Source organism: Nomascus leucogenys, chromosome 1a (assembly GCF_006542625.1).
Source record: "Nomascus leucogenys isolate Asia chromosome 1a, Asia_NLE_v1, whole genome shotgun sequence".
Taxonomy (NCBI): domain Eukaryota; kingdom Metazoa; phylum Chordata; class Mammalia; order Primates; family Hylobatidae; genus Nomascus; species Nomascus leucogenys.
The window spans coordinates 105,042,894-105,058,487 of NC_044381.1; the positions used below are offsets into that span (position 1 = coordinate 105,042,894).

The following is a 15,594-nucleotide window of genomic DNA, read 5'->3' on the forward strand; positions in this document are numbered from 1 at the left end:
TATTCACTGAGCATTCAGAACATTACAATTTTGTTTTTAGGAAACTTGATAGGGAAAAAATATTTTTAACTAAAACCTACTTGATCTGTTAAACTTCAATCATTCTAAACGTGAACATCTTTTACATCATAAATATATGCCTCTTACCTGTGCTGCTGGATATATTAACATCGATACTGATATCAGATATTCCTCCTCCCTTCAGAGATGCTACACATGTGTACGTCCCAAAATCCGTGAATTTTAAATCAATGATGTCCAAGTTTGTTGTTCCCGGAGAGACATCAGGATCAGTCTGTGTAATGACCATCCGCTCAGAACTTCTTAATGGACGACCATTTTTAAACCAACCAAATGTTAGCTCCTCAGAAGGAACAGCTTCTACCTGGCAAGATATTTTCACCTCACGGCCAATCTGGATGTTGTCATCTTTGTGATAAGGATCTGGTGTGATCCAAAATCGTCCTTTTTTTAATGCTACAACATAAAAATTCCATAAGGAGTTAGTGTTACTTTCATAACTTTAAGGATTCGTTCACTCTAGATAATCATCTCTGAGCTGAAATAAAGTAAAAGCAAACAAAGTAGACATATATTTCTGTTATATCCACGTTGTGTGCACATCAATAAACTCATTCAGGTAATACAGAAATAATCTAAAAAAATCTAAGTCAATTAAAGACTGTGAACACTGATTTTTGTATATTTGGTAATACTTGCCAGTGATATCAAAAGTAATGCCTTAAGTCTATGTGCAATTATACTTAAATATTGACATTGAATTTTGAACAAATGACAGATTCTACGTAGTCATAGGGTATGAAAATTAAAAGTAAGAATATGGATCTCATTTAATCTAATTCTTTCCCTGTGTCACTACTTATTGTATAATTTTCCGAACAACTCAACTATTACACAAAGGACATATGAACATTCTCCTAAGGTTGTATCTACATGTTGACCAACACTAGTTTGGTAATATTTGAGTCCATTCACATTCATGAAACATTTTCATATATTGAAATAATCTGAACTGAAAAAGAAAACCTGGGGCAAAAAGCATTTTCAAAACATTCACGATGAACTTTTCTATCCTACCATACATAGATGTTTCCAGTTAAAACTGTTCGTTGGCTCTCTAATGCAGCTGACCAAAAGAACTTCTCCACAGATAGCTTAGAAAACAGGTTTGTGTGATAACAGAAGTGTTTTCTAGGTCTAAAGGCAGTGCTGTTTTCACAAGAGGTCAGTAGTAACGACTACCAAAAGGTTGCCAAGGGAACATCTATAGACTTTCTACTAAGGACCTGAACTTCGAATGACACCACAATACTCAATATGGAAAAGCCTTCTCTCTTTTGTGATAGTGATTCTCTTATACACAAATTTTTCTCTTTTTTTCATCATCTTCCCCATTTCCCTCTCCTTTAAAACAACTATCCCTACATGACAAAATGTAGCACATACAGTGAAACACAATTACCAGGATAAAATACTGGTCAGCCACTTTTTTTGTTGTTATTTTTATTTTGTTTTGTTTTATTATACTTTAAGTTTTAGGGTACATGTGCACAATGTGCAGGTTTGTTACATATGTATACATGTGCCATGCTGGTGTGCTGTACCCAGTAACTCGTCATTTAACATTAGGTATCCACTTTTAACATTAAGCCTAAATTTGTAATGATATTGTCAAAAATGCCATGAATTTAGAGGACCTGCAGACACTAGAAGGCTGCTGACAGCATTCTGGATAGCCCCTCCTTAGTTTAACCACATTTTTGTCAGTTAGTCCAATAAAAACCAGTGAGCACTATAAAAATCTATAGAATCATGCAGAATGAACTAGAGATTAATATACTTTTAAATCTTAAAAACTTTTCTAAGTTTTAAAACTCTTTAGCCTCAAATATTTTCATCTGCTTTCTTGTTGGCATCTTAATAGGAAGATATAGATAGATATCAAAAACAATGTTTGTGTCTTTCTTTTTCATTTAAGATATGAAAAAGGGCTCCTCCTTAAGACTAGCCACTAGGCTGGGTTCTGACTGCAGGACATGAGCCAAATAGACGTAACCACGGCCCTCATGTACTGCAGCCTGCATATTCACATATCAGAGGCCAACTTATTCACACAACATTTATGATACTTATGTCTAGAAAAACCACAGACACATATAGCGATGAAATGTTTTATATGCCTGAAGGAGTTTCAATCTCAGAGGAGAGCCTCCTTGAATTATTGTTTAGAAAATACACTAAGTTTTAATCTTAATGAAAACATGAGAAGACAAATAGTTAAGTCACATTCTCATACTGTCATTTGTTACATTTTTCCATAATAAAATGCAACTTATGAATCTTATTTACCCCTAACCATGTCTTTATCACTAAGTTACTCTAGGGTGAAATTAGGATACATTTTGGTATTCTGTTACCTACAATCATATATTCAGATTTTCACAGGCACTGACCTACGACTTTACATTGTATTTGGGAAGGGAAATGTGATGAAAATGTCCATATCTGGCTGCCATATTTGGTATATAGTAATTGTGCTCATACAATGCCAATGTAATTGAAGTTTTATAGTACAAAGCAAATCATATGAGTATAAAATATATTTTCTTTTAAAAACAGGTAAAATTTAATATGTCAAGAGCATTTACTTTTACTAGCACCGTAACAGTTAAATGAGAGTTTCCTTTCATTTGCTAAGAATTTTCTTTATCCTGTTTTTAAAGAGAAATTTTAAAGTTATAATTTTGAAAGTTTTACTATTGCATATATTAATTTATTAATAACCATATGATTAATATCAGGGTTCATATGGGATACCTTTTAGAACAGTTTTCATTACAAAGATATATGTTGGTTGCATATGTAAACACACACAAAACTGAGATGTTCAAGTGGTTGTCATTTATTTACCATGCAGCTATTTTTTTCTACTTCTGTGCTCTGCATAGTGACATATTAAAGTGATATTGAGAGAACTGCAATCTTACCAGCCAAATTAGATTTAAAATACTAAACAACTCAAAAAATACTGATAAAAATATGAAATCAATATCTGTATTGTTATAGGATATTTATTCATAAAAACAACTTTAAAACCCAAAGAAAAAATACTAGATTATAAACCTATAATCAATTAATACATAAGATTATATATAACATACAATTATACAAATTAATAAAAAGCAATATAATCAAGCATGCTTTTAAGAATAAACTCATAGCGAAAAACATTGGTTAATCTTAGTATCAGATAATTCTATGATTTGGCCTAAGTCAACTGTACTAGTCTTTCGAATGACAGAATCTAAAGGAAAAAAGAGAAACAAGTCTGCTAAGTGAGCTCAAGTTAAGGAATATCAGAATAAGTAACACAGATTATTTAATAGAGAGTCATTTCTCTGTTTATGTTGTCCCTCTAACAAAATAACATAACTGGTTTTGCATACAAAAAAGAAATGTTCAGACAAAGGTGTGTGTGCGTGTACTCATATATAGTAACAGAGGACACAGAAATTTTGTTTTCTTACTTAGCTCAGAAAACTAAGAGCATAGCTCTGTAAACCAGGTCTGGGTACATTGAGAACTTGCAACCTAATTCCAGTTTTTCATGTCTACGTGGTCCAAGATGGGCAATCTAATTTTTATGGATCAAGCGCATCATTTATAAAAATAGAAGGTGATAGAGTTAGGTTCCCTTAGAGACACATTGTGAGAAATAGCTTATTAACAATTGTGCCTGAGTTTTGAAAATATAAAGTGTTTGATGTAGTTAATCAACTGGGCAGCAGGTTCCTTCATTTATAATTAAACACTCTCTTTTTCAGTGAACAATTTATAGTAGTTCATGTAATGTTAATTGAAAGTTATTTCCTGCTACCAGTTAAGATTTTAAACTCTTAAAATCAATCTGTGATTAGTACTGGAGTATAACAGAGGTCCAATAGACTTAACGAGACTCTATAGAACTAAAGAAATTCTATGGAAAAAGGATAGGAGAAATCCCTTTCCCCAAATGCAATTTCTCAGTCTGAGTATTGAAAATCCCTTAACGCCAGCCTGAGAGAACATTAGATTTGGCTTAATGTATCATAAATCGTGATGGATGAACCTTAAAAGGTACTTGTTTAGTCTGGCAGTGCATGTAGAAGACTGGCATCAAGCTGAACCTCTGTTCTGGATAATCAGTTTGGAAACATTGCAATGTAACTATAGCCTCCCGTTTTTAATATTGTGAATTGAATGCAGGCTTGGCCAATATTCATTTTTTAACAGTTTACTTGCAAGGACATTCTAATTGCACTTACTGAAATCCCTCTTCTTCAGGCTATACAGATGTGCTCTGTAAATGGAGTGAAACCCAATTACTGAAACAGAAGCTACTCGCTGCAAAAATTTGGGTAGGGTTTGTTGCTGATCTTCCCTAGAAATAAGAGTCCATGCCTGTGAATGTGAGTATCAATGGTTCAATGGAAGACTTCTGTTATGCAAAACTAGATTACATCTTGAGCTTATGCTTGAAAGAGGGAACATTGCCTTCAGAGAAGTCTAGGCTTGTGGTTTCCACAAAGAGGAGGCTGTGAGATTGTATCTTGATTGTAGTTTTAGATTTAAAATTATAACGTACATTGTTTTGTTGGTCAAATGTTCCATTAAGTATGCAATATATAGTAATTCAACAATAAACTAAAATTTATTGACAGAACAAAAAAAGACAACAGTCTTACACTTTAATGTGAAAAGCGTCTCTGGAGATAATAAATATGAGGTGTCAGCTTTTAAGCTTCTGTTAAGTGTCTATTTCAGAAGAATGATAAGATACAGAGTGACCACTGATCACCATTTCAGGTTGACAAATTGCTGAAAAGACTCTCTAAACTGATTATGTTTTATAATCAGGTTGCAAGATTCTGGACAACCTGAAGAACTGACAAAACCTTGTTGAGATCTGGATATAGAGAGCATTAACAGTGTAATCAGATAAATAAAAATCAATTTCCTATATATTTATTCTTTACTGAAGAGAATAAAAATATCTGTGTGTAAAACATGAAGTATTTTCCTGACCCACTGAATGCCAATGAAATAAGCCGTTGGAAATAGGTTACATCAGCAAAGCAACTTAAAAGATAGTAAATGATAGTATGTATAATCTGTCCTACTATAACTAGGAACCTATCTTTCTCCTCAGTAGGACTGTGAACACCTGGGGATGGAGCGGGTACACCTTACTCTTTTCACTGCCCCCAAATCCTGAACATGGTGCATTGCTATAGTTGGTACTCAATACTCTTTATTGAATTTAATTATAATTGACATTTCAAAGCATTAACTTTACAGATGCCAATTGTTTCCATTCAGTATGATAAGTTCCTGTTAATTTGGATTTTGTGTTGCAGACTTTTGTACTGAGATGCATCTGGGGAAATGGAATAGGAAAAAGAACAGATTTGATGTCCTCAAGGATTCAGCGATTTTGTTGTGGGAACAGAAGAACACTTGATGAACAAACAGCATCAACATGGGAATGTATGTGAGGAAGAGAATTCTGTACACAACACTACAAACCTCATTCTAGCACATCCATTGACTAGTTAGCTATGTGTATGGGACATCAGCTATCAAACAACTCTCTTTGTAAAGGAGGATTTCATCGAAAAGGGCTTGTTTATATGCTTCAGATAATAATCATTTCTGAGCAAATATGGATAATTACTCAACTGATAATCAGTTGATAATCTGAAGAAAGATAGAAGAAGGAAAAACCTGACATCTACGCACATTTACATTGTCTGAAATAGCATTTGCTAAAACCTGTTTCAGGAAAAGGTTAATAGAGGTTACATTAAAACAAAGTGTAGGCCAGGTGCGGTGGCTCATGCCTGCACTTTGGGAGGCTGAGACGGGCAGAGCACCTGAGGTCAGGAGTTCAAAACCAGTCTGTCCAACACAGTGAAACCGCGTCTCTACTAAAAATACAAAAAATTAGCCAGGCATGGTGGCAGGTGCCTGTAATCCCAGCTACTTGGGAGGCTGAGGCAGGAGAATCTCTTGAACCTGGGAGCCAGAGGTTGCAGTGAGCCGAGATCAGGCCACTGCACTCCAGCCTGGACAACAAGAGCAAAACTCCACCACAAACAAAGAAACAAAGAAACAACCAAAGTGTAACAAATAAAGTTTGAAAATTGACTATATGAAAAAAAGTTTGCATTTCTCCCAAACTTTTCAGAGCTTTGAACATGCTAACATGCAACTGTCACATTACTAGAGAGGCTGATTGCATCTACCAAGGGGGAACATCTCTGAGGACTAGCATCCCAGAGAATAAAGTTTGGGAAACAATGACCTAAGAAAATCTACCAGTCGAAGAGAATCATTGAAAAGACTCCAAGATTAGATTCCATTCTTCATATTGTAGCCATTTCCCGTATGAGCATCACGAAATAATCAACAAGGTGTGACTCTCTAGTGAAAATAATATTTATTATTTAAAAAGTTAAAGGACTTGGGAATGATCTTAATTTTTTAAGTTAATAAGTAATGGTACATTGAAGTTATAAAAATATATTTCAGATTCGTCTAATAAACTCACCTACACTAAGGGCCGCATGCCTCTTTCTTTCCAACCAACAATTTAGAAAACAAAATTAACTTATCAGTTTGTTCCTGTCTCTGAAATGTACATTTTGCAATACGCAAACAGCATTAAAAAGGAGTTAAATGCATCAGCTTTTGTGCAACTCCAAGCACTGATATGAACAAGACTTAATCTTTCTCATTTGCTTGAAGAATAATTTGACTTAATTTATTTATATCTTATGTTATTATAAAAAGTATATGCAGTGTTAGTCTTAAAAGTATTAAAGTTTCTAGAAAACGGATATGAGAAGGGAAGTCTTTTAAATTTTTTTCTCTGATATGCTATTAAGTATTCTTATACTCACTTCTCTGTATCTAACAACTCCAATTGCCAATCTAGTCTGAATGGAAGTTCATTAATAATGCAAAAACAAAAATACATTACACCCTTTCCTGAAAGTGGTTTAACATAGCACCCCTCATAATCTGAATGTAGAATCAGATGATGAAATGAAGTTAGGGTTCTATTTAATTATAAAGTATCAAGGCTATATATATTTTGTGAATTTACTCAAAGCGAATTAGTACAGTTAATCATTGAATTGTTTAAGCACAGTATGGTTGAATTATAAATGTCTTTCGAATATCCTTTCTCAATAGAACATCAGCAGATAAGCATTTTGGGTAAGAATTAAAGAAAGAAAGGACGTTTTAGGCAGGCACAAATTACACTTTTTGGGGTAAATTCTTCCTTAAGAAAGGGGAAAAAGTGAACTAAAATAATAATTACCATTATTATTTTGCCATTCCTACCATTTTAGCCCTATTTTAAGTAAGGAAATATATATATATATATATAGCTGATAAATTACCAAAATGTCTATATTGGTGTCATAAATAAAACCATTTACATGTGGCTACCATGTAAATGGTATTTGAATTAGCATGATACCTTAGCACCAGTTATTTGAATAGAAGATTATTACTTTGCTGGCCCTATAGTGATAAAAATTAGTGAGTATTTTGAGCTCACCTTTCCATCAAATTTAATAATACTTTTTCACTATGAGAAATGAGAATGTGTTCAGGTATATTATATTTTTTATTAGTTGCTAAAGAGCTAGGATTAGAAACAGCTATCAGATGAGTGGCAGCTTAGAAAGATTGGTACAAAATATAATTCATTTGAAATCCTTTTGAAAATAGTACATCCTTAATATTTATAAAATTGATCATGCAGTTGTGAAAATTAGATGAGATAATGACACTAACTTAATCTAAAATCTTTCGTTACCTTTCTTGAGCTTTTTTATTTTCTGTCTCATAAGCGGTGCCCTTTCCCTTTCCAAAGTGATTCTGCCCCCTTTGCCAACCTCTCTCATGGTATCCTGAGGTCCTACATCTAGTTGGCCACTTCTTTTGAAATATCAGCATTTCCTCTTCCATACTCTATTCCCTCAGACTGGAAACTTGTTTAGGTCACATCTAAACTTAAAACACTTATCTTAACCCCAATAATCCCTCAAACCATTTGTGGTATATTGCTTGATACAATGGTGAAATACCAGTTGCACTCACTTACTAGGATACTTTATGTGCTGGGTTTCAATGGTGCTACTCTGGCAGTGAGGGCTCAAAGATTAGCAATGATGTAATCAATTAATCCGATATTTTCTAGTTCCCATTCATGTTTGTATTATTTACATTTTCCACTACATTATTGGGTATTCTTTCTTGAACATCTCTTTTATACCGGCCTCTATAACTGGTAAGATACAACGTTTAAGAAAATAAATTAATGGACTGTTCTCATTCACAATTGTCATGACTGTCTACCTTGTTCATTTGAGTTCTATCATTTGAACAGTTTATTTGAGTTCTGTCTATCACTTGAACAGTTCTAACATTCCAAATTAAATTAGTGGACTGTTCTCATTCACATCACAATTGTCATGACATTATCCCAGTTCTATCACTCGAACAGCAGTTGTAAACTCAGGCTTGTTGAGAAAGGTAGGATTTTTCTAAATTATCTTGCCATAATTGGAAGCCCGCCCTTGATGTTCTCTCTTTCCTTTCGGTGCCCATGTTAGAACATGAGATAGTTGTTTGTTTGCTTTGTTTCTTGAGATGTAGAATATTGCAACCAGATCCATGCATATTTCAATTTAAAAGAAAAACGTGTTAAAATCACTTAAATATATGTTTTCATTTTAACACTACAGAGCAAATAAAATAACTTAGATATATTGAATGACTAAATGAGAAATATCTGTAATTACTGAGAATTTATATAAATTATCTTAATTACCTTATCTGGTAAGAAGATCAAGAGTGAATACATTTGACCTGGCCCATCTAAACATTCCCCTTATTTTAACTAAACTTTAGATAGATTTATTTCTTTTTCTTTTTTGGGGTTCGGTGGGGTGGGGTTATCCATCCCTCCAAGCATGTATCCTTTGTGTTACAATCCAGTTATACTCTTTGTTATTTTTAAATGTACAATTAAATAATAATAATTGAATATAGTCACCCTATTGTGCTATCAAATACTAGGTCATATTCATCCTTTCTAACGATTTTTTATACCCATTAACCATGCCCACCTTCCTCCCCCAATCTCATCCCTGCTCTGGTAATCTCCTTCTACTCTGTTACATAGATTTATTTTTTACTGTAGGCCCCTGGTCCTCATTTTCATAGACCATTTACGCTAGAAAACTTGAAAATTTGGAGAAATTGTAAGTTCTTCCTCTGCTCCATTGAGTTGTGAATAATCTGAAACTCAAAAATGTCTTTCTCAAGTATCTGGGAGCCATCCCTTCGAAATACAATCATCATCTTTGAAGTCCCTGAGACATTGCCCCTATCTCCCATTCTCTGTGGAGGGTAAGAGCCTAGAGCCTAACTCTGAAATGTGAAAAGAGACAGCAAAGACAGATGTCTTAATCACATTGACCAACCTCTCCCATGAAGTCTTCCAGTACTTTTTTTTATTGTTATTTTATTTATTTATTTTTACATAGTCTCGTTCTGTCGCCCAGGCTGGAGTGCAGTGGTGTGATCTCAGCTCACTGCAACCTCTGCCTCCTGGGTTCAAGCGATTCTCCCACCTCAGCTTTCTGAGTAGCTGAGACTACAGGCGTGTGCCACCAAGCCTAGCTAATTTTTGTATATTTTTGGTAGAGACTGGGTTGCCCCATGTTGGCCAGGCTGGTCTCAAACTCCTGACCTGAAGTGACCCGCCTGCCTTGGCCTCCCAAAGTGCTGGGATTACAGGTGTGAACCACCGCACCCAGCCTATTCCAGTACTTTCTATTAGTTCACCCAGCATTTAAAAATCCTCCTGTTTTTATTTCACCTGAGTTAAATCTCTCCCCCCGCCTTTGGAATGGTTTTAAATATTCCTTGCCATTTTCAACAAGCATCCAATGTAATTTTTCTTTCACAACATTAAATTTAGTCAGGTGCATTATTAAAATATATGAAAATAGGATCAGTCTAGGAAATTCGTTGCTACAAAATTTCAAATGTCAAAGAAATACTTATGGTTACAACAAACACACACACACACACCCCAGTATGTGGCTCAAAGATGGAATGTCACATAACTACAACAGTCTTTGAGAGTTAAAGAGGTTAATTTAATCCCTTTATAAAGCTATCTTCTCCAATGTGGTAAACTCTATTTAATCTTTAATACCCTGCAGGTATAGAGTTTCTGATAATAAACCACAAAACGAAGATCTGGATGTGTTGGTTAATTAAAAGATGGCAGGGTGCTGAGGTGTGAAGAAACTCAAAACTAAATAAATTTAATATGCTATATGTATTATAAATAGACATGTATAATCTTTCCTCTTTGAAAAATTATACCCTACCTTTCCTTAGGTGTTTTTAAAGTATATTTTTAAAATACATACTATAGTGTGTAGGGTTTTTTTTTCTCTTTTTAATGACAAAATTCTATCAAACAAGCAAATAAGATAGGTCAAAATGCTGGTGGTATAGACATACTTTTCCATCCTGTACAATTGTTTGTTGAGCCATAAATTGGCTTTACTCTTTACAGGAAGGAAGGCAAAGAGGGAAATACTAATTTCACAATTCACAGTATCTGGGACTTAAAAATACTCCAATTCCTCAAATAAACAACAACAAAAATTACTATTCCTGTTTCAGAGATCTGAATCAAATTTATTTTCTGCAACTGCATAAAGGAGACATGCAACAAGTAGCATTTTTACCCACTTCTTTGTAATGATCATAACAATAAAATTCACAATCCTAGTTGTGAATCTATACATCAAGGTGAGCTACCTACTGTAACTTTATACAGGAACCAAAGGAGTCTGTCACCATCGTAGAGTTGTTCAGGCTCAATTTAAGGAAAAATTCAAAGACATTGTCCGGGTAAATATTAAACAAGAGTGAATACAAGTTTCTATTCTATGAAAATGACCCAGGAAGGTTGTTGGTTATTGTTGTTTGGGAAGAGGGGGTTGCAGGTATTACATGTTGCAGGTACATGAAAATGTATTCATTAATAGTTAACGGATAAGAAATAAGAGTCACATATTCTTAGAAAGGAGAAAAGCCAATCTGGGACCTAGATTCTGTAGTGAGGTAGATAGAAGAATACATGTGGATAGAGACATTATAGAAAGCTTATATTGTACCTATACACAGTGAAAATACAATTTTTTAAGTGCAAAATCTGTGAGCACCTCAAGAAAATATTTTGCGTTCAACTGTTTGCATTTCTTAGAGACTTGTTGGACACAAGCCAGTCTAATGTTAAGACACATCTAAGAGAAACAATGACTATTACGTTGGAGGAGTTGATCTAAATTCATTCTTAAAGAAAATGAGTTGATGGTAAGACCAGTAATTCATTAAAGTTATTTCTACTTTTTCAAAGTGAAACTATGATAGTGATAGTTTAAAGTATTGGTTCTCCAAGTATGAACCCTACTCCAATAGCACCAGCATCACCTGAGAATTTGTTAGAAAGGCAAGTTACCGGATGACACCCCGGACCCAATCCTCAGTTTCTGGGATAGAGTCCAGCCATCTGCGTTTTAACAACCCCTCTGAGTGTTTCTGATACACTCTCGGGTTTGAGAGCCTCTGTTACTGAAAAAGTTTATGCTGCCATCCTTTAGAAATACACGGCTCGAAGAGAGAAGGCAGGTCATCAGCTCACCCAGAAGGATTATTGAGATATTAAGGCACAAACTAAAAAGTGCCATAGCATATCTTTTTACTTTACAGGATCTTCAAAAGCCTGTTAATCCTAATTATAACATTTGAAATGTTATTTAAACATAACTCCCATAATTATCAATAACAAAAGAGTCCAACCTGATCTCACATAGATTAACATGGAACTACTTCCTTTCCACATGGCCAAAGCTTGAGAAAAGTTTCACAAAAACACTTATTATTTCCAGATTTCTTCAGAAGATGATAAAAATGTTGAGGGCTCAATATTAAGCACCTTAAAGTCAACCTTCTTTACCTACGAATTTCTAACACTGAGTATTAAGAACGTAACCAACTATCATTAGGGAATATCTAAATACCTGATATGGTCATAATTTAAGAGTAAGAGATTAATAGCCTATTAAGTTTTCGGTGAGTGGCAATGATTTCTGGGAGAGTCAATATAGAAAACAGTGAAGAGCAAGTATTCTGAGGTCAGACTGCCTGGTTCTGATATGATTTCATCATTTATTGGCAGTGTAATGTTGTATGGTTAGCTTTATAGAGACTTCATCTCCCAAATCTGTAAAATGATGGTAATTATGAAGCATACAACTGATCCATGTAGTTCTGAGTATGCTACTTCCAACACAGAATATCCAAACACTAGATGTGAGCTGCTTTTTATTCCGTATTTCTCAGCACTCACACCATGTCTATCACTCTTTTTTCTGGCAAAGGTGCACAGATGAAGAGCCTAGCGATGGGGAAAAGTATAGAAACCAAAAATTTGATAAAGACAAAGACTGACAATATTTTATTATAAGACAACTTATTATTGTGAAAGGGTAAGAGAAGACTTCATGTATTTGGTGGTGCCTGAGAATTCAGGGATAAAAAGCAGGCAGAGAGTTAAAGATACTGAAACGTCATTCCAGAGAGTGGCAGCTTCATGGGTACTGGAATAGGAATTCGTACTGTGCCAACTTTTGGTTTTAGCTTAGCTTTCAATAACTCTAGACGATCCTCTCACGTTCCTTCAAAATGTGTTTCTCTATAATTTCAAACATTCGCCTTCATTTCCCACCTGTCTCTGAGGATGCCGGGTTGATCTTTCCAAAGCTGAGCTCTTAAATTGTGCTCCTGAACTCAGCTCCAGCTTTGCATTGAACATCACTCACACATCAATTTTCTCTTAAATTTTTTCTTCACAGTAAAGTCTATCCCATGTATTTATGAACATGATCAGAAGCTCCTCATTAATTAAAACAAAGCAACAACAACTATATAATACAGAAAGTCTTTCCTCAACTTCTTTATCTTCTGAAGCTATTTCTTATTTACTGTCTTTTTATCTCTCTCTCTCAAAATAGTAATATATAAACCACTCACTTTTAACCTCTCAATAGTTTTGATTCTCACCAGTAATGGAACATTTTTTTTTTTTGAGGTGGAGTCCCGCTCTGTTGCCCAGGCTGGAGTGCAGTGGCCCGATCTCGGCTCACTGCAAGCTCTGCCTTCATGCCATTCTCCTGCCTCACCCTCCTGAGTAGCTGGGACTACAGGCGCCCGCCAACACACCCGGCTAATTTTTTCTATTTTTAGTTGAGACGGGGTTTCACCGTGTTAGCCAGGATGCTCTCGATCTCCTGACCTCGTGATCCGCCCGCCTTGGCCTCCCAGAATGCTAGGATTACAGGCGTGAGCCACCATGCCCAACCCAGAACTTTTAACAATTGCCAGGGAGAATATGTTCTGAGGACCAGCAGCTCAGTCCACACTGCTGATGCATTTGCTATATACAACCTATTCTGACCTTTTGTTTACAGCTCCCAGACCAATTATACTTCCATTTCGTTTGTCCTGAATCTGGGCACCTCTTGTGTCTTCTCCGTCTACACTATCACTTCTTCACAGCTTGCTTTTACATCCATAGTTTCTATCTCAGAACAGGTGCCACTTTAGTAAAACCTTCTGTTCTCAACTCTCTGAGATACAGTTGCTTATCCCCCTCTGTCTGCTCGACTTTTATGTGATGCAGCACTTCAATCAATGTTCCTCAATGAAATTTCTTGTATCACTACTTTAAGGTATGTCTGATCTTTTTTTTCCTTCTCACTCTTTCATTTATGACACATTCTCCACATAATCAAACCTTTCCCCACATTTCCTTTACTGTGTTCAGTCTCCCAGAATTTGCCCTTACTGTTGGATTTGCCTTGTAAGACATCTTGTCCATGCTCTCTGTCCACATTGGATCCAGTCACTAAAGCCCAGATCCAATGTCATCTTTTTTGTAATGCTTTCCCCAATTCATGTAATGAGTCTGAAGAATTGCCACTGTTCTTTGTCTACATGGAAACTCTTTTCCAGATATTTTGTATTCTCTGGACTCTCAATCTTCCTGAAAACAGAGGTACTTCATATTGCTGCCTTCCTGAGCACCCTCACTTCCACAAAGTAAGTTGTCACAGCACTTAGGTTGGTGACATGGAAGATACAACACCTGTAAAGCGTTTCATCCAGAGGGGACATATCTGAAGCTATTACCAAGTATTCATCAGATTGATTGCTGTCACCTAATCATTAACCTGAACAAATTTGTTCCATTTTGTCAATTATCAGACAACTGACAAAATTTGAATAATGGGCTATTGATGAAATAGTATTTTGTCAAGATAAAATTTCCACATTTTAATAACTATAATCTGGTTATACAGGAAATGCTCAGTGAATTGTTTTGTGTAAAGGGGCACTATATCACCAAGCTACGCTCAAAGGACTCATAAAACATTTATACACATATTTATATAAAGAATGATAAACTTAACAGAAAAACTCAACAGCAAAGCTGGGTAAAGGCTATATATGAGAGTTCTTTGTACTATTCTTGATATTTAAAAAATTTTTTCTTAAGAAGTTGAGAAATTAATATTAAAAAATCAGCTGGTTTATTGTTACTTATATCCACAGACACAAAATCTGTACCCTCCAGTGATAACAGTGGAGTATGCATTTTTACATTTCTAGATTATCCTCCTATTAAACTATTCTCCTCAAATTAAGCTAAACATTTATGACCCTTTGAAAACTATCACCAATATAAAAATTAGTATCGAATACTGACCAAAACCCAAAGAACAACTAACAAATAAAACTAGTGAAGAAAACTGACTTTTACTAAATAAAATATTTGTCAAGCAAATAAATTAATCCTTCTTATACAAATGGGTACGATTGGTGATGGTGCCTGATAAATACTATATGCTTTTTGTAAACTACTACTCAAAATCTCACAGAAACTTGTACAATATTTTTTAAGTTTAATTAAAACAGATGAACTGTCTTTCCAAAAAACATGCAGAGGAAAAAAAAACTTAATACTCTGTAACAGTAACTTACTAGATATTTTGAAAAAAAAAAAAAAATATAAAATGTGGAGCCATCCAATATATACCATATGTAATATTTTTCATTAATATTCATAATTTCTTGCAGTTAAAAATCAAAATGATACATTTTTCTTAACATTTTCTCACACGTATGCAGCCACATATAACTCTGTAAAAGCTCAGTTAGGCCAAATGAAGATGTATAAATGGGGCTGCTGAAAGTACAATGCCATGTTCCATCACATTTTATCAGGGTACAATGTATTTCAACATATGTGTATGAGTGTGTCTGTGTGTGTGTGTGTGTGTGTGTGTATTACCCAACCAATAAGCATTATTTTTTTAAAAACATCTTTAATTACTCTGACTCTCCTTTTTCACTTCCTATTTTATCTAC

The 15,594-nt window shown here is 34.8% G+C and overlaps 1 protein-coding gene across 3 annotated transcripts in view; it reads right to left on the reverse strand.

Moving 5' to 3' along the window:
* Positions 1-15,594, reverse strand: part of MDGA2 (MAM domain containing glycosylphosphatidylinositol anchor 2) — an 832,668-nt gene that overhangs the window by 209,497 nt on the left and 607,577 nt on the right. For all 3 annotated transcript variants that reach the window (XM_030813906.1, XM_003263751.4, XM_030813910.1), the window contains one exon: positions 148-477. In XM_030813906.1, the coding sequence (XP_030669766.1) occupies positions 148-477 (330 nt within the window). The remainder of the gene's footprint in view (positions 1-147; positions 478-15,594) is intronic.